The sequence below is a fragment of the Glossina fuscipes genome, unplaced genomic scaffold (assembly GCF_014805625.2).
Source record: "Glossina fuscipes isolate IAEA_lab_2018 unplaced genomic scaffold, Yale_Gfus_2 121, whole genome shotgun sequence".
Taxonomy (NCBI): Eukaryota; Metazoa; Arthropoda; class Insecta; order Diptera; family Glossinidae; genus Glossina; species Glossina fuscipes.
The window spans coordinates 4371642-4398974 of NW_023998464.1; the positions used below are offsets into that span (position 1 = coordinate 4371642).

General features: G+C 35.6%; 3 protein-coding genes across 4 annotated transcripts; 1 reads left to right on the forward strand and 2 right to left on the reverse strand.

The window, feature by feature from the left end:
* Positions 1-260: 260 nt before the first annotated feature.
* LOC119640507 (tyrosine-protein kinase transmembrane receptor Ror2-like) lies at positions 261-5724 on the reverse strand. The gene is made up of 2 exons (XM_038038596.1): positions 5563-5724; positions 261-635 (listed from the first exon to the last, which is right to left on the reverse strand). The coding sequence occupies exons 1-2, from the start codon at positions 5722-5724 to the stop codon at positions 261-263; spliced, it is 537 nt and encodes a 178-aa protein (XP_037894524.1).
* A 4268-nt stretch (positions 5725-9992) lies between these two features.
* On the reverse strand, positions 9993-18453 carry LOC119640580. 2 transcript variants are annotated; one of them, XM_038038718.1, is made up of 17 exons: positions 18147-18453; positions 17345-17617; positions 17101-17280; positions 16833-17024; positions 16579-16755; positions 15463-15645; positions 13714-14447; positions 13347-13629; positions 12502-13290; positions 12275-12438; positions 12112-12219; positions 11717-12054; positions 11519-11661; positions 11340-11454; positions 11152-11270; positions 10922-11081; positions 9993-10868 (listed from the first exon to the last, which is right to left on the reverse strand). In XM_038038718.1, the coding sequence occupies exons 1-17, from the start codon at positions 18196-18198 to the stop codon at positions 9995-9997; spliced, it is 4884 nt and encodes a 1627-aa protein (XP_037894646.1). In that variant the 5' UTR covers positions 18199-18453; the 3' UTR covers positions 9993-9994. The 2 variants fall into 2 exon arrangements, with proteins under 2 accessions (XP_037894646.1, XP_037894645.1); XM_038038717.1 differs by having other exon boundaries at positions 12275-13290.
* A 1598-nt stretch (positions 18454-20051) lies between these two features.
* LOC119640526 lies at positions 20052-27323 on the forward strand. Its single transcript, XM_038038612.1, has 11 exons — positions 20052-20151; positions 20693-20791; positions 20861-21024; positions 21087-22215; positions 22286-22414; positions 22967-23072; positions 23503-24293; positions 24364-25042; positions 25112-25302; positions 25368-25840; positions 25902-27323. The coding sequence occupies exons 2-11, from the start codon at positions 20727-20729 to the stop codon at positions 26114-26116; spliced, it is 3942 nt and encodes a 1313-aa protein (XP_037894540.1). The 5' UTR covers positions 20052-20151; positions 20693-20726; the 3' UTR covers positions 26117-27323.
* Positions 27324-27333: the final 10 nt, after the last annotated feature.

A 27333-nucleotide genomic window follows, 5' to 3' on the forward strand; every position in this document is an offset into this window, starting at 1 on the left:
TAAGCCTATTGTGTGCATTATGAAAAGACACAATTAATTAAATAATTAAGTAAGTGTTTAAATATTTTCTACCAAAATTATGTAATTATACCCTCAATATATGAATCACTCGTATTTCCTCCAAATTTTTTTTTAAAAGAATCTTGTGTGCGCAAAAAATAAATAAGTAGTAATAATAACGAAGAGCAACTTAAATTTTTTCCTATGCAGAAACAACATTTTTTCTTAAAACTTTACTTACATTTTTAAATATCTGACAATTATTTACCTATCTCGAGGGCTGTTTTACACTCATGCTCAGCTATGCTATGTTGTATACAATGATTGATTTCCTTAAAACTTGGTCTATCGCTGGTCTTACGATTCCAACAGCGTCTCATTAAAGCGTACACCGGTAAGGGCGTATTTTCCGGACAACCTAAGACATTACCATCCTTAATGTATTTGATTACTTCTTCATGGGTCATCCCGTAATATAGTTGAAGAGTGTAAGAAAAAATCTCCCACAAACAGATTCCATAGGCCCAAACATCTGATTCTATGGAAAACTTATTGTGTAATATACATTCTAGCGGCATCCAATGTATAGGTATAACATCATGCTCATCTCCTTTGTAGTAGCCTTGTAAGTAAATCTTAAACCAAAGTCGGCAATTTTCACTATCATGTGCTCCTTGTAGCCAAGTCACGATGTACAAATTTGCGTTTTGATAAATAAACCATGACGGCCGCTATATGTGCGGCTATTTGTAACAGATGTGCTTCATTTAACGGTTTACGTTCGTGCTCGCGATGGTTGCTACGGTGAACAAGAGCGTAGAAACTCACTAAGGCCTCACTAAGATTACCGGGCGACATAAATTGAAAAAGTAAACACATGGGTCTTCCCAAAGCACACACCCCCAATTTTTATACAAATTATTGAGAACATATACGCTTATTCAAATTCCCAACATTTGTCCATTCAAAGAGGACATACTTAGATTGATGCAGAATTTGATGTTCATCAAGAATATACGTACTATGTGGGGTCACAAAACGGGTTTTCAGCTTCAGTTACTCAATTGCATTCAATTGATAAAAAAAAAAAAAACTAGAAAAACTATATTGGTCCACGGCCTAACGTTAAACGCTCTCTGTCATTCATATAATGACCTTTCAAAAAAGGTTTTATGTAGGAAGCGGTCGAAAAAGTAGTCATATCCGAACAAGTTTAGCATTCGTCTTTGGGCTAAGACAAGTTTCATGAAAATATATCAAAAAAGTGGGTCTGTAGACGGACATACCAGCAGGCACGATTGAAAAATTGATTCTGAATCGATCGGTATAAAAAACTATATGCTTCCAGTGGTGTTTGGTTAATAAGACAAGTTTGCTTGACTAACTTAACTAGATATTCCCCAACTTTTTGACGACTTTTATTTGCACGGGAAGAGCTTTCAACACATATAACTGAACTTTTCCTGAACGGAACACCTTTCAAAATGCGACATATCACACTCTCTATCAAATGGAATCCATTTAATCTCTTTTCGTTGTGGAAATTGACACAATTCTAAAAACGAAAAAAGAAAATTGAAATTTCCAATTGAATACACGCTGATCGATTAAGGATCTATGGTTAAAAAATACTAGGTGTAATCTACACTACCACCTCTTGTGTGTTTGTGATGCTGGTTATATAAGTGAATTAAACACAAGTAAAGGCGTATTGGAGGAAAGCCCAAAACACCATATTACGTGATTCAAATTTAGCAAACTTGATTTACTTTTCAACAATTTTGTTATTTTTCAGTTTCCGTCATAGAAGATTAGAAATTATATTTCTCTCCACACAAGGCCCTGCCTTTCCTAATAATCCTTATCTATCTTAGTGTCTAAAAAATAGATCTCTGCGACTCAAATTTGTTACGGAACCTTTTGTTAAGCTGGTACTATTAACGAATTTTTATCATAAACCATTAACGATTACGCCTTTTTGGCACATAAGAGCTTAGATTTCCTAAGAATCCTTATACGTACTGGCATCCAAAAAATAGACCTACTTGATCCAAATTCGGTAAGGTTAATTTGTATGTCCAATTACTATTATGCACTAATTACTATATCGATCAGCCACCATGAAATATTGAAAATTAGATCTTTTGACCTTTTTATAGAGGGGGTTCGAAAACTGGATCCTGCTAAATATATACTTATACTAATTTAAAATGTCGATTTCTCATCCGAATGTATATTACTCGGCTATTTTTGTTGAGAAATGTTAAAAATTGCAATTTCTTTCCGTATACTGATTTTCCTAAATAAGCCCCCAGAAGAGGAGTAGTCAAAAATATGGACATTTTCGGTAGCGTTCGTCCTTTGGATAAAAATCAGTTAAAATATCGTAAAAATTTCGACCTGTAGCTTAAACAAAAATTACGTGGAGAGTTATAAGACGGATAGACAGGCTTAGAGCAATTTAGAAATGATTATGAATTCAGAAAATGATTCCGAAAGAAGATGAGAGACCTTAACCGGGTCCGTCATCTATATGGCCGCGTGTATAATTACTAATTGAGCGCATAATGAAAAACAAACTAACTTGCTAAACAGCTATATTTTATCAGGGCAAAGTTGCATTCTTTGACTTAGCATGGATGTGGATTAGAACAACAAGATTTCATTCCTAGTCTAGTCGCTGAACAGCACGAAACCTTACCTGAACTAAGGTTTATTTATGTACCTACCACCAGAGGGGTTTTTTTATCGCGTTAGCTGAAGAGCTGCTCGGTTTTTGATGAGAAAATGGATCATATTTTCTGCCATTTCACAAACTTGCGGCACCTTCTCTTGGCAGCGTGATTTAAAGAAACTGAAGTAAAATATATTTGTTCAAAAATTAGCATTAGTAACTTAAAAAGTCTTCAAACACCTAAATCTTGTTTATGTTCACCTTGTTCTAACTTGTTGCGAAAGAAATGGAGATCTTTTCGCTTCGCCAATTGTAGATATTGGTAAGAAATCCTCTCCTCTTAACGAACTGGATTTTCAAACCTTGGATGTTTTAAGCGTTCAAGAATTTCGTAAAAGTTTTCCGCGAATACGTTGAGAGAACATTCCTGAGTGCTGATTAAAGTCGCAGAAAAGTTGAAAGGGGTTGCTTTTAGGGTGATAAAATAATAAAAACTGTTTAAATAAATGATGCGCTAAAAACGATTGGTTTTAATTAAATTCAATTATTGTCAACGAATCCTGTAAAATGAGTAAGTCGGAGAATGCATTTTCAAAGCATTAAAAGCTACTTATTTAGTGTGATCTGGTAAACTATTTCTATAATGATGTACTGGTGGAAAATTGAGGAATAAAGAAAATTAAAAGCAATTGAAAATATTGTAAGCAATATTTATTTTTATACCCATCACTGTAAGATGTGGGTGTACTCATTTTGTTTTTTGAAGATATCAACTTCAAATTTGGTAGAAACATTGGATTTTGGTATTGAAGAGGGGCCAAATTCGTGTGAGCAGAAGTTCGCAATGAAGCGTAAACTGAACGCAGCCCAGTTTTTCTGAACAAAAAATTTTTGAGTTTTTGCTCGTTACTCGGAAATTATTAAAGTTAGAAGGTTGATGATCTCCGCATTTGCTTTACGAGAAACTTTCTCTCTAGGTCCAAAAATTAAACCAATCGGCCGTGACCACACAAAGTTACGAATAATTAAATTTACTTCTTTTTGGAGGTTCAATGCCTACTCATCATATAGCGAACAAGACAAAATGTTTAAAACTATTTTGTACACTCCTCAAATGAAGATATATTATCTGCCTAAAATTGTCTTAATTTCAAAGTGATTATGGTAAACAACGCGATTAATTATAATACCAGCGATGTGGGTGTCAAATAAAATAACTTGGAGAGTAGAATGTGAAAAGCACAGAGGAGGGTATGCGCGATTCGAGCCCATTGAATCCTTAAGACTTTAGTTACAATAAAAATTATTAAAATATCTCATAGACCTCTAATGTTCTTCTGATTTACAACTCATTGCGATCTCACTGAATGCATATATTTTTTTTCAGCCGATGGCAAGGACACGATAAATTACACAGAAGGAAGGAACAAACCGATCATCAACGATTCAGATTAAATTGACAAGAAGACAAACAAAAGAAAACGACCTGTACATGTGTGCTCCGTTATGTCTCCGCAATTTAATCGATATAAGCAGGAAAGATGAAACGTACATGCACAGTAGGCTAGGTATGGCAAATTGTGCAAAAATCACTGCATACGAAAATGATATGAAAACATTAGTTGATATCATATGGTGACTTAACATGCCAACTACACTGAAAGATCACTTTTGATTTACTAACAAAGCGAGTTTGTGATTAGGTCGACGTGTGACATCCTTCATAGTTCTAACTTCACTAACTCTGTTTTTACCGTCTCGACCAGAAATAACGTCGACTATTCTACCCAAATATAGTGTTGTCTTCATGCCGCAAAACACCAAAAGCAAAGCTATGGCTGGAGTTATTCCCTGTTTATAATTCGTTGATGTATTCATGCGACCATTTCGTTCAGAAGCGTTATTAAAAAGCATTGATTTGAACATAATGTTTCGAATTGTTTATATTTTTTAAAGAGACATCTCGTTTACGAACATATCGCAATGTACTTCGGGTTATGAAATGGTCGAAGCCTTTAAAATCGCTACAGTTACGTGGAAGCATTCAGATTTGTCATGCATTTGGGATCGCTTAGGTTTCAGTTAGGGATGTCACAAGTTCTGTATAGGTTAGGCGAATACTAGCGGGATTTCGCGATGAGCCTTGGCTAATTTGACAGCGGCATCCCATAGGCTACCAAAGTATGGTGCCCGAGAGGGGGTGGGGGAATTAAGCAAATATTAATAAATTTACTAGAACAAAAACTGATAATAAGACTTTAATTCTGGCCTGCAAATTGTTTGTTGAACGTTTTCAGCTTCAAGTTTGCCCCTACAAAGTCAGTGCCGTTGTCGCATATATCAGTTGGCAAGCCCCGTTCTCGAATTTTTTCAGAGCAGGGATGAAGGTATCTGTTGCGAGACAAACAGAAACATTGGTATACGTTTTCTACGCAATTTAGCCCAGTCTGGGAAGATAAGTGTCCACAGAACCACAAAAACCAACGGCACAACTGCCAAATGCTTTTATTAAAAATAACTCTAAGCTTTGTTAAAGTATTATCGGGCTTAAAAATACAATTTTGAGGAATGTAGTAATAAGGTTCATTCAACTTAGGCCTCCTCTCCAAACTCGTGCATTCAAAATCTTCATATTCTATCATGAAAGCCAAAGATTTTGTTTTCAGGTTGAAATCTCGACACAGGCGTCGTTCCAAAGCGGTACTTCAAAATCAATTAAGAGCGATTTGAACTTTGTAGACCACCTATGCTTCATTGTTGTAAACAAATTTCCAATTCCAGAGACATCAACGGATTTTTGTACTTTTTGCAAATTTCATGGTTTTACGGTTTTATCGATTGCGAAATTCAATTGAGACCAAGGATAGAAGAGCGCTCTTCCGAGTTACCTTGAATATGGCAATTGCAAGAAGTATACAAGGAGATGATCCTTCCATATTCGCATGAACGGAACCAGATGATTCATCGGCGACAGCATCAGATCTTGACGGCGTTGTAGCGATGAATCCATTTGAGTGTGGTGGCGGAATGTGCGATGAGAGCGAGAGCATATTTTCGCTTAAACGACAAGGGAAAGCCTTTAACTCAATGTCCTTCAGCAAGACAATTTATGCAAAGGACAAAGTTCTTCAAATTGCAAATCGAAGTGCCACATACAAATCTTCAAAACGCCTGCGTTGACTTTAACTTTAGTCAGATTTGGAGCAAAACCTATATATATCGAAGTTTTGACAATTTTCGGTTTGATTTTCCACAATAATGATTAGATCTTAGCGAGAAGCAGCAGTTGAGTACAATGACTCTAAATATTGGATATCATGTTCCAAGTCCCAAGTAAGCAATTCAATGAAATCCAAAGAATCGTTATATTGTTTTTTAGCGTCAATATCAACCTTTTCCATTATAGTACAATCAAGCATTGACTATGTCAGTCGATGAGTCCTGGGATTGCAATGAACTATAAATTGCGGAGACGTTATCAACAAGGACTCTTAATTGGCCAGCGTTAGATTTGGAAACATCAAAAAGCTCAAAAATTTTCGTGATATTTTTCATGTATATCAGCCAGCTGGGGTCATTTTTGTTGCTTACTTGGAAGGTCTTTATTGTATCTAATGCATGGCCTCGGAGACGGTTTAAGACATGACTGACTTGTTCGTTGTTCAAAACGTCCTAAATACGATCACCAATTTGAGTAACTGACGTTACGAAGTTTTTATAGTCACTGCACTTTCCACTAAAGCTGGGCTATTCAAGGCGAGGCAGCTTATTTGTGAAAACTGGGACTCTACACGATGGTTCAGAAAATTTCGCATTGTTTCCTATCTCAGATCGGTGTTGTTGTAGCTAAGAATTAATGTAATCGTAAAAGTCTTCGATGTCTGCGCGTACATTATCATTTGGATCAATGTTCTCGATTTTGTTTTGGTGGGAAACTATTTGCTTGAAATAGGACTTTAAAATTCGCAAGCTGTACCTTAATTTCTTTGAAGAAATTGGTTTAGGTTCACCTTTTGCATTTGCTATGATGACAATTTTGAAATAGTTTCTTTGTGATGATATGCCGCTGCTTCAATTCCTCAAAACTCATAATTTAGAAAACAGCGAGTTCGCTGGACATAGTACAAAAAAAAAAAAAAAAAATTTATGTTGAATGTAGTTATGTGACCGCTTCATTTGTCAAATCAACGAAGCGAATGGACAAGGACTCTGAATCTTTCCGCTTGTCGTTTCCGGGATTGCTGTCATCTTGAATTATAGGAGTAAATAATGTTAACTTCAAAAAAAAATTGGAAGTGTCCCTAATGGCAGGTTAAGTGACGTTTACATCGCTTAGACGGCAATAGATAGAATTAGATAGAATTATTCTCAATTTTGATCTCTGTCGCATTTCGTCTTCTGGAGATATGGCACAGTATAAACATCAAGTTGAACATTACATCCTGAGGCCTATGATATGCAAAAATTGCCAAAGCCTTAACCACAAAGTAAAAGAATGACATGATGATCAGGCACATTATGCGTCAACTGCGATAATCATCATTCGGCTTTAGAGGACGACTAGCTTCGATATTTACAAGTGCTGGCAATACAAAATTTCAAAAGTGAAATCACCAGCTTTGTTACGATCGTCTGACAGTTTCACAAAATAGACAATGACTTTTTAAACATCCTATACCGATCACCAATACTGACATAGCCAAACCACCGTCATATCAATCCGCCAAGCAAATTGAGCGCAAACGAAACGGCAGTATTCTATCCCAGCAAATTCTTTCAAACCAAACCATTTATCAATCAGCCAAGAGAACAAAATTTTAACATTTGACTTTCCTCCATTTAGTCGTCGTTTACCCAACAAAAGTGGTTGGTACAAGAATAGCAGTTTCGATTCCATCGTACGTAAGACAAGAAAATCTTTAATTCAATATATCAACCGTACCCAGTTGTAAGGAATAGACAATATTAAATAACGAAATACATTACAGGGAAACGTCAAACGATTCATTAATAATGTAAAGTTTCTTTCAACCCATTGCCAAGGGTTCCGTATATTGGATACTTTTTTAATATCGATCAAAACCAAGTCTGAAAACAAAGTGCTGGCATGCTTATTAAATCCGACATCCTTTAAAAACGCATCGATTTAAACTCAAGGGTACAGACCGTAGGGATCGAAATAAACTACAGTAAGAATATTACAATGCTCTTGTGCTCTGTCATCCTTTCCAAATTCTTTTTTCATAATATCTCCACCGATGGTTAGTGAACACTTTAACCATCGTATCTTGACGTATCGTATTGAAAACACATTGAAAACGATTCGTCCGTTCCAAATGATCACTTAAAACCTCAAAGTCGCAGATGTAAGAAAACATTTTAACCGTTTTGTTGGTGCAATGAAATAATAACAATAATGATAAAAAATAGTTCTTGTAATAGGAACTTTAACATCCATCTGTTATAAATTATTTGAATTCGGCATTTGCTTAATTTGCTCTTTTCTCATGTTAGTTGCTTATTCCAGCATTAAGGTATCAAATTTTGTAAAGTATTTTTGTTTTTTCCTTTAAGAAGCAACCAATGGTTACATAAAGCAGCTGCTGAAGAAGTCAAAACTTCACTTCTTTTGGGGGATTTTAATAGAAATCTCTATGAAGAGGAGGTCTGAAAAAATTTGCCAAGAAAAACTAGAGCGCAAATATATTTAGAGGGACTCATAATTTGAATAAAAAAAATTATACTTTCCCTATAAAGAAAAAAATTAATAATCGTTGGAGGAATGGAAAAGGATCCAGGTTTTAAGGTGGTCAATTTCAGGAGATATTCAAACATTAGGCGCCCTCTCAATCGGCATTCTTACGATATTTTAAGAGACAGAACTCTAAAGATGGTACGGATATCCTTTGATTTACATAAAAAGATCGCTATAGGATTCTTTATGTAATTCTTTGTGTTATTAGTGGCAGCAAATGTTGTAGCATTATTTTAGTGTGGGCATATTTTACTGTGGGACTATACTTTTTTACAATAACTGCGCAGCGAGATTGATTTGTAATTTTTTTGGTAGATTGGTATGACTGTTGCAAACAGCTGCCACATATGTCCTGTTGGCTTAGTAACAGAAACGTTTTTGTTCTGGTTGTCAGCAGATATTTTAAAAAAGTACAGCCTCAATTGCGGTAGCTGTGGAAGTGGAAAGTACCGTCCACCAAAACAACTACGAAAACTTTTCTTTTCATGTCCTCTGGGAATTTCTGTTTTTTCATTTTATGCCCACCCCTGAATGATTTTTATAATGATTGCCACAAAACCACCTAAAAGAAAACTTTAAAGTACATATATTCGTGATCAACATGAAATTCTAAGTTGAATAAGTCATGTATGGCCGTCTGTGTGGTGTGTGTTATTGACACTCTTCTAATCGCAAAAACAAAGATATCGATTTCATGTTTGCTAGAAACATTTAGAGTTTCTGTACGCAGGATTGTATTGAAAATAGGCCAATTGATATCCTAACCACTTCTCTATGATATTAAATAAAAGCGGGCCTCAACCGAATATAACTTTCTTACTTCTCTTTCTTTCTCTTTAAGCTAGACCAGCGTGTCGATCGACATAATTGCTGTTTACTTTGCTAACAACAATAACTGGGTACTGGGTGCTGCTAGGTATTGAAAGTAAATGTATGGCTTTTCCGTTAGTTTAAGAAAGGAAAAATTAAATTTCCAGCAAAAGTTTAGCATTGAATAGAATTGTTATAACAGCGATCGTAAGGGGACTAAGTCATGTTTATGTAAAGTGAATAAATAAGTTCGTTCCACTGAAATTGGTTGCTTCATAAAACGTACCCGAAGCATTCAATTCCTAAAATTTCTGGTACGCTTAACTTGGATATCAACATTTGGACAGTGTAGGTTTCAGTTGTTTACAAGATCTCGTTCAGTGTATATCATAGATTAAAGAGATGGATGTCGTTTACAGCACTGCGTATTTTTCAGTTTTTAACTGGTTTAAACATTACCTGCAGCTACGGAAATCATTAATTCGGCTTGGAGTGAAAATATATAAGCTAAGAAACAGTAACTGATTTAGTCTCTATTGTTATTCATTGTTTTTGTTGGTAACCTTTCTATTTCGCCGCGAAAAAAATCAAAGAACACATTATTAGTTCCCTAAGATACATTTTCATTTGTTTTATTTTTAATAAAATGTGCGTAAATTTTCATTCTATGGAATACTTCATAAGTACATTTATGACGGAAATTGGAGCATACTTGAAAACCTTCGTTGTTTTCAGAAACATTACGATTAGTGTGATCAGTCCGTGGAAATGCATTGGGGTATTGCGCCGGACCACTTCCCATTTTTAAGACATTTGACCATTTTTGGTCCTCTTAACTCTAAACCAGCGTCGCAAGTAAATGTTACACTTTCACCAATCGCATAGTAAAATTGTACCGAAGACATATGGCCACTTATTGCTGTACCAGGATAGGAACAGGCCTGAACGCATTTCGGCAAAACTCCGGACCAGCGGCCGTTATCTTGGCAGGCAATTATAGGTTGTCCTTGCATCATGTACTCGGGATTGCAATTGAATTGCACAACATCGCCGGCCCGGTAAGGTGCTGAGCCCTGAGCGTAACCGTTTTGAGGAGCTCCTGGATTGTCACATTGAACTTCAATGCATGTTGGAAAGGGTACAGCCCATTCGCCAGTAGGCAAACATATTGCTTCTGACGGTCCTCGTATACCGTAGCCAGAGGCGCAGGAGAAGGCAGCGCGACCACCTACCTCCCTGGATAGCACAGAGACCCGTGGAGAACTAACGTTATTAGGTAGAGGAATATCGCCACATTCTACGCTTTCGCAAACTGGTAAGGGTGCACTCCAGTTGCCACTGGGAAGGCAAAATAATTCAGAAGAACCAATAAGTGAATTTCCATTCGAGCAGGAAAGCAAGACCCGAGTGCTTAATTTGGTATCGTTCGTACTAACAATTAAACCACGCCGTATAGGAATTTCAGGACAGTTGATACTCTTAACAACCACCTCAACTGAGTGTTCATGTCTTGCCGGCGTTTGGCAAGAGAATATGCCAGAATCTTCAGCTTGAGCATTGGATATTGTTAAGCGATACTCCAAAGTAGCGTCTCTCCCCTCGTCAGTAACCCAACCTTCTGAATAATTTCTAGAAAGAATAAAAGTCTACAAACATGTTCTTAAAAAATCGGCTAAGCCAACCTCACACTATGGCTCACAGACCATTTCGGATTGCCGAAACGTCTCATCCATAAGCATTCCATGTGCAGAGTGGTGCCCGGATACACAATCAGTTTACCGTCATTACTTTGCGCGATAGGACCGTTTTGATGACGAAATAATATTGTAGGAGCTTTTTCCACTATTGAAAAAAGTCAAACATTTATTTTACACCTCGCGAATTATAGGTTGAAGAAGTTTTTCATATTTACTAGCATAGTCATTTTCTTGATTTAAACCAAAACAAGCTGGTTTTGCGCCGGTCCACTCGGAGTGAATACATGTCCTTTCAATACTACCCACAAGCTCAAATTTGCCGATGTCAGTACATCTAAAAGTTAATACAGATTGCAAGTATTAAGAAATATGGAAAAGAGGTGCACAAACAGACCGTCCATACCTTGATATTATGGTCGCTCCTGGAGGGAATTCAACAATATCTTCACGAATTTCCAAGTCATTATAAAAACTCACCACATTTGGTTCATTGTTTTTAAACATACAAGTGCCGTTAGCTAAGAAATTCAGAAATTTTTATTAAGGAAGCTTTTACTTTAAAAAGCCAAGAGCGTGGCTAACCGCAATTATAAGATCTGCCTATCCAATGGCCGTTTTCGCATATAATTTTCCATGTATTTCGCTCACCGGACGCACTCGGAATGCAGTTGAAAAAAATCTCGGTCCCGCTCTCATATCCACCTTCAATTTCCAAATCCCCATTTCTGAATAAATGGAAATGAAGCATTGACGATTTTGTTCGTAACTTCTCTAACTTACTTGTAAACTAAAGCGCCATCTGTTATGGACGGAGGTCCACACATTTTTGCTTCCTCAGTAGTATTTTGATCGTCAGTGGAGTTAGACGATTCTTCCATATCTGACGAGTCCAGGGAATGTGATATTGACGCACTGTTAGACCTCGCATTAATTTCTTCTTCATTGTCTTGCAGAATTTCTTCACGCGATTTTCGCATACCGGATTCGCAGTGTATGTTTTGTGGAGTTAGTACACCTTTGTTACAGTTCATTTCAATCGGCAAAGTATTGGTGGAATAATTACAGCGCACGCTAACCGAACTCATGTGACCGATGGTAAGTCCAGCGCGATAACCTCCCTAAGATGCAAGTAACTATAATTATAGATATAATAACCGTTTGCTGTAGATTCCTACCTCGTATGTTAAACCTGTTATGTTCGGAAGAGTGCAAAGAATAGAAACGCATTCAGAGAAAGCATTTACTGACCAACTGCCATGGGCGCATCTTAATTGTGCTGAGCCCTAGAAGATGGAAGGTTTTTGATTGGTTTTCGAAATGAAAGTTAATTTTACTAACTTGTATTTTATAACCATCTCCGCACTCCAATGTTATAAATTCATTTGATTGTATTTCCTCATAGGTTGAAAGGGGCGTTAAAGAAGGTTTATCCGATAACCATTTGGTATGCGGCTCCACTTTATAATATTTTCCATTCTCCACAAAAGGTACTAAGCAAGGCGCTACTTTTCGAAAAGGTTTAACGTAAAAGATTGAAGATTGTGAAAAGAGATTTCTCGAAATACCTGAAACGCACTTTGGTGTTTCGGGTTTCCAAATTCCTCGTATGCAACGAACTGTCACATTTTCATCCTTTATATTTAATTTAAAACCAGGATTGCATTCTAAATACAATATGATACCAACACTGTTTCTTCCTGGAGCCTTACCCGGCCTAATAGTGGTAATATTTGCGAATGAGTCCCAATCTAAATCTTCACAAGGGCCACGTAAACGCTTGCGTCCCTCTTTGTTCTCCAAATGATCGCTTGCGTCTGGCTCACTGGGCTGCAAGTAACTGCTGCTTCTTTTACGACGTTTTCGTATTATTTGAGCTTTTAATTGTTCTATGAAATCACTTTCATTGCTTGTTTTTGGTAATTTTTTCGAACCTTCCATAAGGCGATGAAAGGAATTATTGCTATCAAGAATAGGTTCATTCTTCCTCCTGCTCGAACTGTACCGAGAATTTTGATAGATATTGGGCATTGGTATTTTGCCCATTGTTCTATGCGCACCGTCGAAATCCTCATAGTCATAAAGATTAAATTCATTCGCCAAAGTTTGGGATTTGTGGTTAGGTTTATATCGAGCTAATTGCTCTTGATTATCGTAGAAACTATACCAACGACCATCTTGTGCTTGTATCTTTTTGTTGGTATTAAGAAATTCTAAAGGATTGTACATTTTGTTGTAGCCTAATAAGTGTTTAACATAATTTTGGTATTTTTGCCGGATACGTTGGTAATATTTAGAATAGGCTTCTTCAATCTCAGTCGGTGTTCGTTTGCTACGCTTCCGTAATTTAGGATCAACTGGAAGAGGATTAATTAAAAACTTTTTATCATTTCATTGGGTGATGGCCTTTTACCCTTATTTGTTGCATTTTTCCATTGTGGAAAATGTTGATAAATATCATATCTTAATTTTTTCTCCAAGTCACGTTTCTCTCGCATGCGATATGTAGAGCCAATATGTCTTATTTCGATGGACCTGCGTTTGCGATTCCAACGCAGGCGAGGGTGTTGACCCAATAAACATTGCGGTAGTTCTAAAGGGCGCCATTTACCACCCACACAGGTGGCGCCCGGTGGACCTACGTCTAATACATAACCTTTATCACAATCGTACATAATCTGTTTGTTATTTACTATCTGATATAAAAAAGAATTTGTTAGTGCATATATATATATATATATATATATATCTATATACAGCAAATAACAGCCTTATTATACCTTTTTCACATAGGGCCTGTAGTCATAAAGTCCCATATTGCCAACTAATAATACCTTGCCATTTGGTATATAGCCAGGGAATGAACAAAATACTTCTTGACAATGTGGTGTGTCTCCAGTCCAATTGCCAAAAGAACAGGTAAGAATGTAAGCATTTAGATCTGTTATATCTTTCCCTTCGGGATTGACCAGTTTAAAGCCGTCTTTACATTTAAATCTTGCTTTCATACCATGCTCAGTTTTTGGAGCCAATACCATACCGTGCTTTGGAGGTTTCGGCATACTTTTACATCTCGCCGGAACGCAACGCGGTATTATGCTCCATGTGCCATTATGACATGTGGGTGGACTTAACAAGGAGACTGGGAATTCATAATTTTCGTCACATTTGACATCTAAAGATGTGCCATGTTTTACTTTATCCACATATCCGGAAGGAGAAATGACAGGCGATTGCGTCGTTGTAGATGTTATTATGACCGTGCCATTCTCATCAGTCATAATTTCGATAGGTATAACAAAGCCTTGTGATATAGTTGGTACCACACATGGAGCTAAACACTCAGGCAAAGGGTTCCGCCAACGTCCATCAATTTGACAAACACTGGATGCATGACCTTGCATTAGCATTTCGGGTTGACACCGAAATATAATGCTAGCGCCTAAACCAGTACCCACTTCAATGTTTTCGATCCAACCATTGTATAGAATGCCAGGATGACCGCAATTAATTTCTAATTGAATAAAAGCAAGTGGATTATAGTTGACTAACGCTAAGCATTAAATATCATACATTTAATAAATTATCATTGTGACAAGATATCAAAAATTATATATTGTTTTAATGTAAAGGAGCATTTTTTATAGGAGGTCTTATGCGGAAATGACCTCAAAACATGAACTAACTCGATCCAAAAACTCGCTCCAAGTCTCTGTGAAGGATTTTATTATTGTTCATCTATTTATAATTACACTTCGTTGCTATGTAAAGGCTTACAACTCGTGAGAACTCTTGCATGGATCTTAAATTGCGCAAAGTTAGTACAATTTATTTGTCTATCACATTATAAATTATAGACCAATATACCTCATAATGCACTAAAAATTAGACCTTATACTTTTATAAACGCTCACATTTCGTAGTGACGCTTATATGGGGTACCATTCACACACTTGGTCCATCGGCATCAAATTTCAGATCAAATGTCAGATCTATTTTGTATTCCCTAAGACTATTACTCAGCGACTTTCCCCGAGAAATTTTGAAAATTTGAAGTTTCTTTCACATAACTCACTTGTGTAAAACGATGGAAAAATTCGAGGTTCATGCGTAGCGTCACTAAAACAACTGTAACTAGTAAAGTAATGGGCGAAGTCTCATGAGATTTTGAAGCAGTACGTTTGAAGGTTGGATGCTACTTAAAAATCAAATGGATTCGTCAACAGTTAATTTACATTTGTATTTCATTCTACGAATTATTGAATGATATATTAACTTTTTCAAGACAAGGCGTTGTAAGAAGTGTAATCGTAAAGACGGTCCAACCCAGCGCATTCTCAAACTTAGATTAATTCAGAAAATGGTTTTGAATACATCGGTGTAATGAACAATGGCTCTGTTCTAAGTCTTTCCGACCTACATCCGCAAAAGCTTAATATAAATTGTACAATAAGTAGTAGCGTAGCATCGGTTATAAGAAGGGACTTAAAAGAAAATTATAACAATGATGTAGAAAAAAACTGACTTACCTTTACACACAGGTAAAGTTCCGCTCCACTTTCGATCAGCTCCACAACGGCTTGAGCTTTCGCCCACCAACGTATAGCCATAACGGCATTCATAGCTAACCACTGAATTATAGGCTAAAGTTGTGTATGTGGCTTTACCGTTCTTCGGATTTTCAGGTGTAGGGCATATAACAGAGGTAACTACTGCTCGAAAGAAAGAAAACCAAAAATATTTAATTTTTTATTTTACTTTATAACCTCAATCAGTCTGCATATTAAATATATTTGAATCACTCATGTATGAAGGCAATGCCTGCGGTATTATTTCGTAAGCAGCGTCTGCAAAGTGATATCATCTCCTTTTGCAGAAACAGTTAAGCTATTGACGAATTATCGTAGTCATCCTACGTAACTGGTTTCTTACATTAAGTATGGAAACTAGTAAAATCGAAAGGTGAGTAAAGAACTTTAGGAGAACAATGGTGGCAGAAGAAGAAAATCATAAGCTTTAGTTGTCGATTATGTGCATTTTTACCATAATAAACACTACATTTTCACAGCTTCAGTCTTTGATAATAAAAATATAAGCGAAACGAAAGTTACAGAAGGGAAGGCATGTAGCGGACTCTGAAGAAAGTTACCGCAAGTTCTTTGAATTGTTCATGAAATTGACAATATGACGGCAACATAAGTTATGAGAGCGGATAATGCTGTTACATGTGAAATATGATAATAAAACAACGTTTCACATTTGCGGTAACTTTATTTATTCATAACAAATTGTTTAACAACAAATTTCAACCATTATTATTATTACTTTGTAAATAAACGTTTTTAACTCGTTTGAAATAGAATTTTAACAAGGTCTCAGTTCTCCAACAGTAATGTTATAAGCTAATAGGAAAATTATAAATTTAGCCTTATTTTTTAAACAACAACAACTCTTCTTGATTCAGAAGCGGTGAAATTTTACACTGACTGACTAGGAGGAAATGTGGCATTTTTATCGCTATTGGCTTTTTGATGCAAAAGAAAAGAACATAAAAAAAAAGTGGTTGTTCTTAGATCAAGGTGAACTTAAATAACAAGACAAAGCAAAGTGAGAGAAATTACAAGCAATTTTTCGAGACTACTTACATACACAAGTGGGCAGCTCTTTTGGCGTCCAAGAACCGTCTGATTGGCAGGTGCGTTCATGTTTGCCTACTAACTCGTAACTATTGCCGCAATTGTAGGTGATTTTGCAACCATAAGTGTAACACTCGCCAGAATGCCATCCGTTAGCCGGATCTGGCGGCTGGCCGCAGGATCGAGCTACAAACAGAAAAAAATAAAATTCGATATTTTCATCTGTCTATACTTCACGGAATTTTTATATAATTTTAACTCACGTTCGCATTGTATATCTGGTCCATACCAGCTGGCTTGACCATCTATGGCTAGACATTTAGCTCTTGGAAAACCGTTGGTCACGTAACCATTATGACAATGATATTGTACTGTCGAATCCAAATCAAATGTTTCCTGCTCTGGCAAAGCTGAATTGCGAGCATGTTCTATTTGCGGTGGTTTCAGACAATAAACTACAAAAAAAAGGGGATCATTAGTTTACCGACATTGCTTAAAAAAGAATTTTGATAAATGTATATGCAACGTTACTGTTTTGTTTGCAAGCTGGCTCAGCACCAGCCCAGTTGCCGTCGGCTTGGCATAAACGACTTTGTAGTCCAACTACATGATAACCATGAGGGCAGGAATAAGAGGCTCGTGCACCAAAATGTCTACCAGCGACTGTGACTTGGCCTAGAGTAGGTTGAGCCAATTCCGGGCATTCGCGATCTTTTTACAGGAAAGTAGTTTAATAACAATACTTTTAATTGCCATGACGTTTATTCACACTCACCGGGCTTAATGCATGACATACCGCAGACGCCGTCACATAAACATTTTTTTTTCTTACTCTTACAGTCCTCATCCGATGAGCATTTACGTAAACATTTTTGTCCCAATAAAGTGGCTTGCTCTTCGTCACGCGGACATTCCGAAGAGGGTGAGTTACGCGGGTTCTTATAAATTCGTCCGTCATCATCCGCTTCCGAGGATTCATCCTCATCGTCCCAGTCGTCATCTTCGTCGTCTTGAGGAATCTCCGTTTGAGCCAATGGGCCCGATAACACTGGAAACACATACAACACAGAACGTGAATATAACATGCATATCTATATTTAAAAATCAAGTGAGAGTGCTTATGGCTGGCTTCTTTGTCTAAGCGCTGTTATCCTACATACCTATATATGTATGGATGCATATTATATGTTATTATGTCGTATGACAACAAAACCTACATTGTGTTGTTTTTACATCTTTTAACATTGACCCATATTATGTGCACACGTAACTTTAATACATTGCTACCCGTACATGGAGTGCAAGTAGCAAAAGTCTATGGTTGTTACTTTCTTTATCCTTATGATTTTTAAAGTGCGTATATGTATGTGCCTTTGCTTCTTCTATTTTGTGTAGAAATTATTGAACTTGCGCATTATATGCTATTATTATATAATAATGGATACAAACAATTTTTAAGAAATTTTTTTAAATTTATGCAAAACTATTTTCTGTTTACATGGATTTTTTCTTTTCTTTTCCTGTTTGCTTAAATGAACTTAAAGCGTTTTTTTGACTACGGCCTAATCATTACTTACCTCTGCTGCAGACGATAGCTACAAATAAAAATTGTAGTAAATATCGTTTCATTATCGTTGTTTTATTTATTTAAAACTTTTAATTTGATTATGTTTCAATTACTTGGTGCAGGGTAAAGATTCAAATCATAGTTAAATTTTTATTATAAGTTAAAAACGTTTGCTTATCAAATTTTTCTTTTTAATATCTTCAAAGAATGCCTTTTATAGTGTAACTCGTTGACAGTAAACCAACGTAAGCAAGTGCTAACTAGCTTTATATTCGAAAGCGGATGTGTTTCGACTGCACCGTTTGACTGAATGCACAGTATTGTGGTCTATAATGTGTTTGACGATATGTTGAGATGTTTTCTTTTTGGTGCTTTTCCTGCGGAGGACAATACATATGCAATGAGAGAGAAATTTGAAATTATCTTAAAAATAATATGAATCCTTTTTGGTTTGTTGTTGTCGGCTTTGCTTAAATTTCTTTGCCCGAATCATCGACAATAATTGTTTGAGTTGAATTAATGCAAAATCACAGCAACAACTAGCGATTTACTCAATTCAAACCATACGAACTCTTATCATCTCATTTTTAAATTCACTAAAACCTAAATTAAAACATTTGTTCGTAGACTTTTCGTAGCGCAGCGACCGATGGATAATATATTAAATTGATTATTAACTTTGTAATGGGTAATGATTGAGATAATTATATTCACGTCAGTATAATCAAGTAAAATATTTTTATTAGTTTAAGGCGTGTCCGGTGCTATTAATAATTTTGAAATATTTGTTTTCTTATGTTTTTCAAATGTTCCATCCGTAGAGGACTCGCGGCTAACAGACCTGCTTATATGCTTAACTGTAACTGCTTAACTAACTGCTGCCAATTTTTATCATGACTCCAATCAAAGTTTGGGTAATACAAAGTTTAGGTGAAGGAATCCGAAACTATTTGCTGATCAATAATATATATATACACTTAACTTTATGTTCCTTATTTCTTACTTGTTAGTGTTATTGTGTTCCGGTCGTAGTGATAAGAAGCAGGGCTCAGTTTATGGCCCGACACCTACGGTTTACGGACTTGCTGTAACGAGTAGAGAATTAACAGCTATTTATAAAGTATGCATTTGATTTGTGCGGCCAGATAGTACTACTCATTTTACTTTCGAATATACTCGATATCGAGAACGTATAACCAGCCCTATTACGCAGTCATCTTTGAGTGACTGAGTACGCACTGAAACAGAATATTTTTAAACTGTTTGGATCTAATAACTTAGAAACGAATGGGGTGTGAATGTAAATTTTTTTGCTTTAAGCATATTCAACAAAGCTTCCATAAATTCCTTTTCGTGAGATGACAATACAGGTTTGACCTTGCTTTTCGTGTGGGGAAGCCTATATTGATTACGTACTAGCGGTAGCTCTTATCTAACAGAGGACAACAAGTCCGTCTAAAAATATATTACATATTCATTATAGTATTTAACTAACTTTTTTTCTTTTTTATTTTTTGATTTTACTCTTATGCTGTGCAAGCTCGCGATTCGTCCCTTAAAACAGTAAGCAATATCGAATTTCGAAGAAAACATATTTTGAATTTGAAGACATGTTCCCGTTAAACTTAGTGACGTTTCACAAGTCCGTTCTAATAACAATCTTTTCTATACTTAATACAATTAATAAGGGTTTCTCATTATTTTCAGTTGTAATGGTTTTGAAATGTTACGTTTGACTATATTGTTCATTGTACGTTGAACGTTAAGATGACTTCCCCAATATATGGCCAAACATTAGCAACCTTGTTGTTTGGCACTTGACAGTCAAAAGCTTTTTATGTGTGCCAAAAAGCTTAAAGCTTCATATACAAATATTCCAACCATACTAACGTGAAAATAAGAAAAGTGTACACCATATATAATATTTGCAGTAAAAATGTAGTTAAAAAGTGCTTAAAAGTCAATAATACACAATTAACTCCAGCCAAAATTTAACCGATAAAACATTTTGAAAAGTAAGCTTAATTAAAGGAGAATTTAAAAACATCCATATCCAATAAATAGTTGCCTTCAGAAGAGTTAGTAAATAAAATAAAAGTTAATAGCACTCACGTACGTATACGTATATGTGTGCATAGAGAAACAATTTTGGTATACAACAAATTGTATATATTGCATATATTAGGCAAAGATGCGTACAATGCATAATTTATATAGATGGATTTGGGAAATATGATTATTTCTGAAAGTATTGTTCCTTTTCTGAATCTCTGTGGAAGTTTGGCGACACTTATTTTCATTAGTGCGAAGTCGAGGCAATCATTTTATTGGCCTGTTTTGATGCCATATACACACGAACATAATGAATTTCAAGAGGTTACGATTTAGGGGGAAAATCATTATATATAAATCAAAATTTATTTAATAGAAATGAAAGAATTGATAGATATTTGAAGCATCTCCTCCGTCTTTTAATGTTAGAAAACGTTTATGTTTCGATAACGTGATTCTTTATACTAAGTAATATTCATATGTCTCACGTTTAATTTATTAAAGTCTATCGTTTTTTTGTGGTTGGCACCATCGTGAAATGGGCAATGTTTGCAGTTCTGGGCAAAATAAGAAAAAAGGCAGTATATCAGAAAAATCGGAAGAGTAAGTTCTTTATTATTGTCAACTGAATCAGTTTTAATATTAAATTTATAATTGCAAATTATTTAATAGTTCCTACAATGATACTAAAGCAGATAATAATGTTAGCACTACAAACGTCCCTCCTTCTACGTCTCAAGTAGGAAAAGTGCCTATTACAACTAAGCATGAGGATTTACCAGACGAATCGTCGCTTACAAACACAGACAGGAATGCAATTCAATCAGATCAAAGCAGTAAGCGTCTTAAATATTCAATTTTCCTATAACTTTGTTAACTTTTTACCGATCTTTAACAGATTCCGTTGCTACATCCACTACCACGACCACCGCCGCACAAATCGCAACCGAGCTAAGTGATTTAAAAAGTATGTCTAATATTAGTTTAGCCATATTACGTGGAAAATTCTTAGGGAATAGAAAAACTGAAAGGCACAAAAAGATTGTTGTTTACATACTAACAGATAATAGTCAAGAGCACAAGAAGCATAAACGCATTATCCATGGATTGCAAAAGCAATTTACTCGTCAATGCCAAAGCAGAGATTTTGAATTTGTTATTTCCGATATTCATGATATGGAAATATCGGTCAAAGCGGACTATTCTAGATTATCAGCAATTAATCATTGGAGCCAAAGTCCTTTGGAAGCACAGGGTGGTCACGAAGAAGCTGCTAATGCTCTGTCGGAGTTAAGCAGACATTCTGCTTCAGCATATATAATACCCGTATTGTTTTTGGGTTCAAATTTGGGTGTACCGATGTTGCCGCTGACTATAGAAAGCCAAGATTTCACATCAGTTTTAAGTGCAGCCAATGAAGCGGAGAGAATTCTTTTAGAGAAATGGTATACTATAGACAATCTTAATCAACCCATGTGCCATCGTTTGCATACTCAACAAATTGAACCATACTCTACAAAGCAGGATGAAGAATTAAATAAATTATTCGGTGTTCTATTAAATTTGTTTTCGAATGATTTAAAAGACTCATACATGTCAACAGTGGTTGAACAAGAAGTGAACAATACGGTCTTAATAAGTCAAGAACTGGCAAAGCGATGCATTTGGATACAAACAGGTCCCCACTACATGAAGGCTCCCGAAAATGCTTCACCTTATGAACTGGAGGTCTTAAGACGCATTTCTAAACTTTATAGTGAATTGAAAACTCATTTGTCTGAGAAGAATATGGTACGCATTTTACCCAACATGAATGTGCTGGACGACGAATTGGCCGAGGTCATAGAGAGTTTAATAGACAAGTCAATTACCACAATTATTGATGAGTACGCAAATAAGAATAGTTTACCGGACAATACCAATGGAGTGAATCATGCTCTAATTGAGGAAATTGAATTTATTGGTCAGTATACGACGGCGTTAGCACAAAACTCTCCCAACTTCGACATTATGAACGATATTAAAAGGTGAGTTGAGTTTCATTTTTTTTCTATTCTTCTAGATATTACAGGTTTTCGAAAAAACGTTTACCTACAGATATATAAAAGACAGCACAGATCAGCCTCTAGTAGTGTGCGGACCCAGCGGGTGCGGGAAGAGTGTACTTATATCGAAGATAGTAGAAAATTTGTACCGTTGGAAACCAGAGACAAATCTGATATTGAGGTACATACTTTTTGGTACAAGTATTTGCTCATTATGCCCACTTTCGAAATTTGGCGCGTTTTAATTTTTGCAATTTTGCAATTTGTTTATAGTATTTCCGTCAGGCGACTCATAAAGTATGTGTGTTCTTGATTAGAGGAACATTTTAAGGCGATTTAATCATGCCGTTTTTGTTCATCCGTCTATGTGTCCCTCATAGGTGCAAAAATTTCAGAAGAGTGTCGAAATTTGATGCTTGCATATTCTTTATTTAAATAAACATCCGAACAGATTAATTGTAGAAATGGGCGCGATTTATAGAAATCCGTTAAGAAAATCGAAAAACTGTCAAAAAGAAATTTAAAACGTTAGTGCCGAAGACTTACAGAACATGACAGAAACATTTATTTTAGCACAATTTTAAAAGTCAAGTACAAGCATAGCACCACAGTCCGATTCTCAAATGTTTAATATGTTTACTCGAGACGGTGGGTATTTAAGATTCGCTTTGTGGCGAATATAATTTATATATAATTCAAATTTTTTAACATATATATTATTTATATTTTTAAGATACGCGAATTTAACGGCTCGTTCAGGCGACTTGGTCACCGTCTTGGGATCCATAGCCAACCAAATGTCAGCTTTAGCTTACGGATATCAAACGAGTCTCAGCCATGTAATTATATGAAATATATATAAAATAAATCTTTTATATTTAAGCTGGCAACTGTATTATCGGTTGTTGGGTTAATGGAGTAAATGAAAAGCATAGCAAAAATTATAAAAAGATAAAAGTAGCGTTCATGCGTATTTCATAACGAAACATATTCACCGCAATCGTTCATCGATTGCAAGAGTACTAAAGTAGTAAAAATGAATGGCGAACTAATTTGGTCAAAAATCGAATATAAAATAATTTGATTACAGATATCAGCTTCGGGTATTTGACATCAAAATTATAATAGTTAACACTAGGCTTATTGACAATTCGACATCTATAAATAACGAAAGGCTATCCTTTGCTTAAGACAATCTCGCAGCATGGAGCAAGCATCTTCCTCAACGCAAATATTATTTTTTTAATTGCCTTTTAAATTCTTTTGCAGACTTTTCAAGCTTACGCTCAAATCATACAAAAAATAATCGATGAGGAGAAATGTTTCTTTATTATCATTATTGATTCGGTTGACGAGTTACTTGGTGAAGACATAGATCTGACGTGGTTGCCGTTCAAATTAAAAAATATGTGTAAAGTTATACTCACCGTAACAGAACGGACCGATAAATATGAGAAGCTGTTGCACAAGCTTACGGAATATGGCCTATCGCAAAAATGCTTTATAAATATGAAGCAATTTACTGACCGCCAATGGAATGATATTTTGTGTTCGGGAGGTGGTGATTTTTATGTAGCTAATCGAGCCGTTAAAATGCCAGATGAATGGAAAAATTTACATGGTCGTACTCCTTTTCATGCCAAATCGTTATGGTGGATGGCTTGGCTTGGCTGTACATCGACAAGTATGAATGACATATCCGAGGTATTGCATAAGGTACTGCAGGTCCTGGAGACCAAATTTTCATCCGATCATGCCGAACTATTATTGCTCATTGTATCACTTTCTGAATGGGGGATAAGAGAAAGTGATTGTATACAGATATTACAAAGATTAACCAAACTTGATGCGCAGGCCGCATTTAATGTTTGGTCGCGTTTCTGCTGGTTAATGGGTCCCATGCTGTTATGTATAAGGAATATCAAAATAACTGACACAAGCTTCCGCATGACTATTCTAGAAAAGTACAAAAAGAATCAATCATTTGTGCACAAAGCCATTCGGGATTTTTTCGATAGGCAAGACAGCTATTTTGTAATTTCAAAAGAACTTAACAAAATGTAAGTTTCTATACCATATTTTATAATTATGTAACCTTTTGGAAGCACATTTGTCTATTTGTCTATTTAGCTATAATTATCAAAAGTTTTTAAAGCTACCTTACCATCATTTTTCGGCGGTTATTGAGGATAATTTGGGGCCAAATGCAATCGATATTCTCTTTAATTGTTTTTATTTTACCGATTTGCAATGGATAGCAGATAAGGTGCATGCCTGTGGTCCTATTCATCTTATGCACGATATTTGGGTATCGGAGAAAATTTCTGGTATTCCCCAGCAGTCGTATTTGCATATTCACTTCTTAAAGGAGTTTTTAACGAACTATATGCATGAACTTGATTATGACGGACATCAGTTTTTTACGCTTATTAAATTTTATCTTAAGACTAGAATCAAACAGGATGCGAATTTAAAAGATGATGAAAAAGTGCGATCATGGTTAGAGTTTACAAATGAAATTGAAATTCCGTTTTTGGAAATATTAAACGGTGACTGGAGCAACGGGAGGGAAACCGGGCATGGTGACTATAATGTATTAGTTAATTTGCCTCATAAAGGTTACTTTGTGGCTGCGATAAGTACCATCAGGGGCGATATTTGTATATGGGATGTCAAAAGTAGCCGTCGCGTAAGAGTGCTAGAAGGTATCCCACAACCAACTGCTATGTGTCCCTGTGATACTTATGATGCTGCTGTACTATGTCGTAGAGAGATTAAAGTTATTAATTTGGATGAGGGAAAATTTAAGGTACTTAACTGTACCCGAGTTAACAATAATTAAATTATTAATGTATTATTTGTGTCTCCTTCATCTTAGGTTACTTTGAAAGGCGTAATGAATCAAAAAATGCCATATTTCGGTTTGCATGATCAAAAGCATTTGGTGTGTTTGTCGCGCAATCGTATGTATGTGAATCTCATGAATCTTGAATCCGGAGATTGTGTTACGACATTTAAAGCTGGTGAGGACCGTTTTCTCAATTCTCTGTTGGTATCCGGAGATGGAAGGTATCATTATTTTTATTATTTTATTCAGTATATAAAGTATTATTCTCTTCTTTCTGAACCCTTAGAATTCTTGTGTGCGGTGACGAAACCCAAAAGCCATTTCCTCTGCTTGTGTGGCATCTTACACAAAGGAAACTGTTATATGATTTACGTATACCGTGCCATGATTTCATAACATCGCTATCAGCCATAACACACGAAGGATCATACGTTTGTGTCGTCGCGAAAGAACTTAACGAGCCCACACCTAATTTTATAGTTGTCTATGATTTACAAAGCGGCACATTATTTAAGAAATGGAAGCCTTCCTGCAATACGGTTGCATTAGCTATATCGCAGGTCAATGCTTGTGTCATTGCCGGCTTGGATGATGCTAAAATCTTGGTGTGGGACTTAGTTACGGGTAATTGTCGTTCGACACTTACTGGTCATAACGCCCCAGTAACATGCTTGAAACTGGACCCATTAGGTAGAATTTTATTATCTACCGATAAAGAAGGTCGTGATAATTCGTTCCGTGTGTGGGAAACTAGTACAGGTAATAATAAGCGGTAATGCATTTTTTACTAAAACATCATGTACTTGTGAATATTTTCTAGGAAAATCTTTAGCTGTGCTGAAGTTACCCGATCGTATTTCGGCTTGCGAAATTCTTCCTAACGGAGCCTTTGTCGCTGTTGCTTTAGAAGGTCGCTCGGATCTAATGATTCTCGCTTTAAAAAACTATGGTGATAGTGAATCGGACGATGATAATCCATACATTTATGGAAATCAGGATAATCAAGATAAAGTTTTCAAACTAGAACCAAATTAACGGGAGCAGACAACTCTGAGCATTTGGGCTACTATGGAATGAACTGCTTGAAATAGTTTGTTCTTCTTTTCTTTTTCTCATTTAATTTTTTATACCCATCACCACAACCAAACAATACACAAATCCAAGGTTACACAAATAATGTGCGAACATGCACATATTCCTTTGGCTTGAATATTGAATTGATTTCATTCAAACGGTAATAATTTTGGTGGTTTACAAATATTTTTAAAAGTGTCTTTTAAAATTTGTCAATCCATCTTAAAAGTTATTCTCCACTTTTCGTATTTTATATGCATACTTATGATGGATGATATTTCATCAAATGTCATCTGCTTATCCATGTGATTTTTCACCGAAGCGTTACTTATAGCTGAGCTTTAACGCGTTAGAGGAAGAAGCAAAAGAATTGTAACAGTCAACCCTTCAGTGACAGATGTAAAAAAATTACTTCGTAACATAAATAGTTTTGTAACAAAGTCCTTTTTCCTGTTAAATATATGATATTGAAAAGAAGATTGATTAACGGCCTCTGAAAAGCTTAAAGTTTCTTTTAAAAAATACGATTATTAGCAAATATTTATAGCTTCCAAGGCAAGAAGATAGAGAAAAGTGCAAACTTTTTATTAACGGAGGAATAAAGTTTTTTTTATTTGATATTTCGTTCGCCTACTGAAAGATCACGCATTAAGCGTATGCAAAAATATATATCCAGATATGTTCGTATAGTGTCAGTCTATATAGACTTAATCAAGTTCCGCCCTACATATACATTGATTTATCTGTAATTGAATATCTCCAAATACTAAAACTCAAAATTAAACCAAATTTTTTCTTACTTGAATGTATTCGGCTTAAACATAATCTCAAGTCGCGTGTAACAAGAAAATTGTATAATCTTTTGGTTAACCATTAATGACTTAAATTAAATTTTAATTTATTTGTCGTTACCAATTCTGTTACAGTTCTATAAGTGGCTTATGGTATGTGGAGTGTTGGTTGAGCGATCCAGTAACGTTTCTAAAATTCATAAATAATTTCAATATATCGCTTTGTACATGTAGGATTGTATGACATTCAATTTTGAGAATTTTCAATGCAATTAGACCAAGATACGTATTGAAATGGTTTAAAAATCAATTTATAAAGAAAATTTAAAACGTTTTTAAACACATATAAGATAGAAATGTTGTAATTCTTTTGATATAAATAATTAA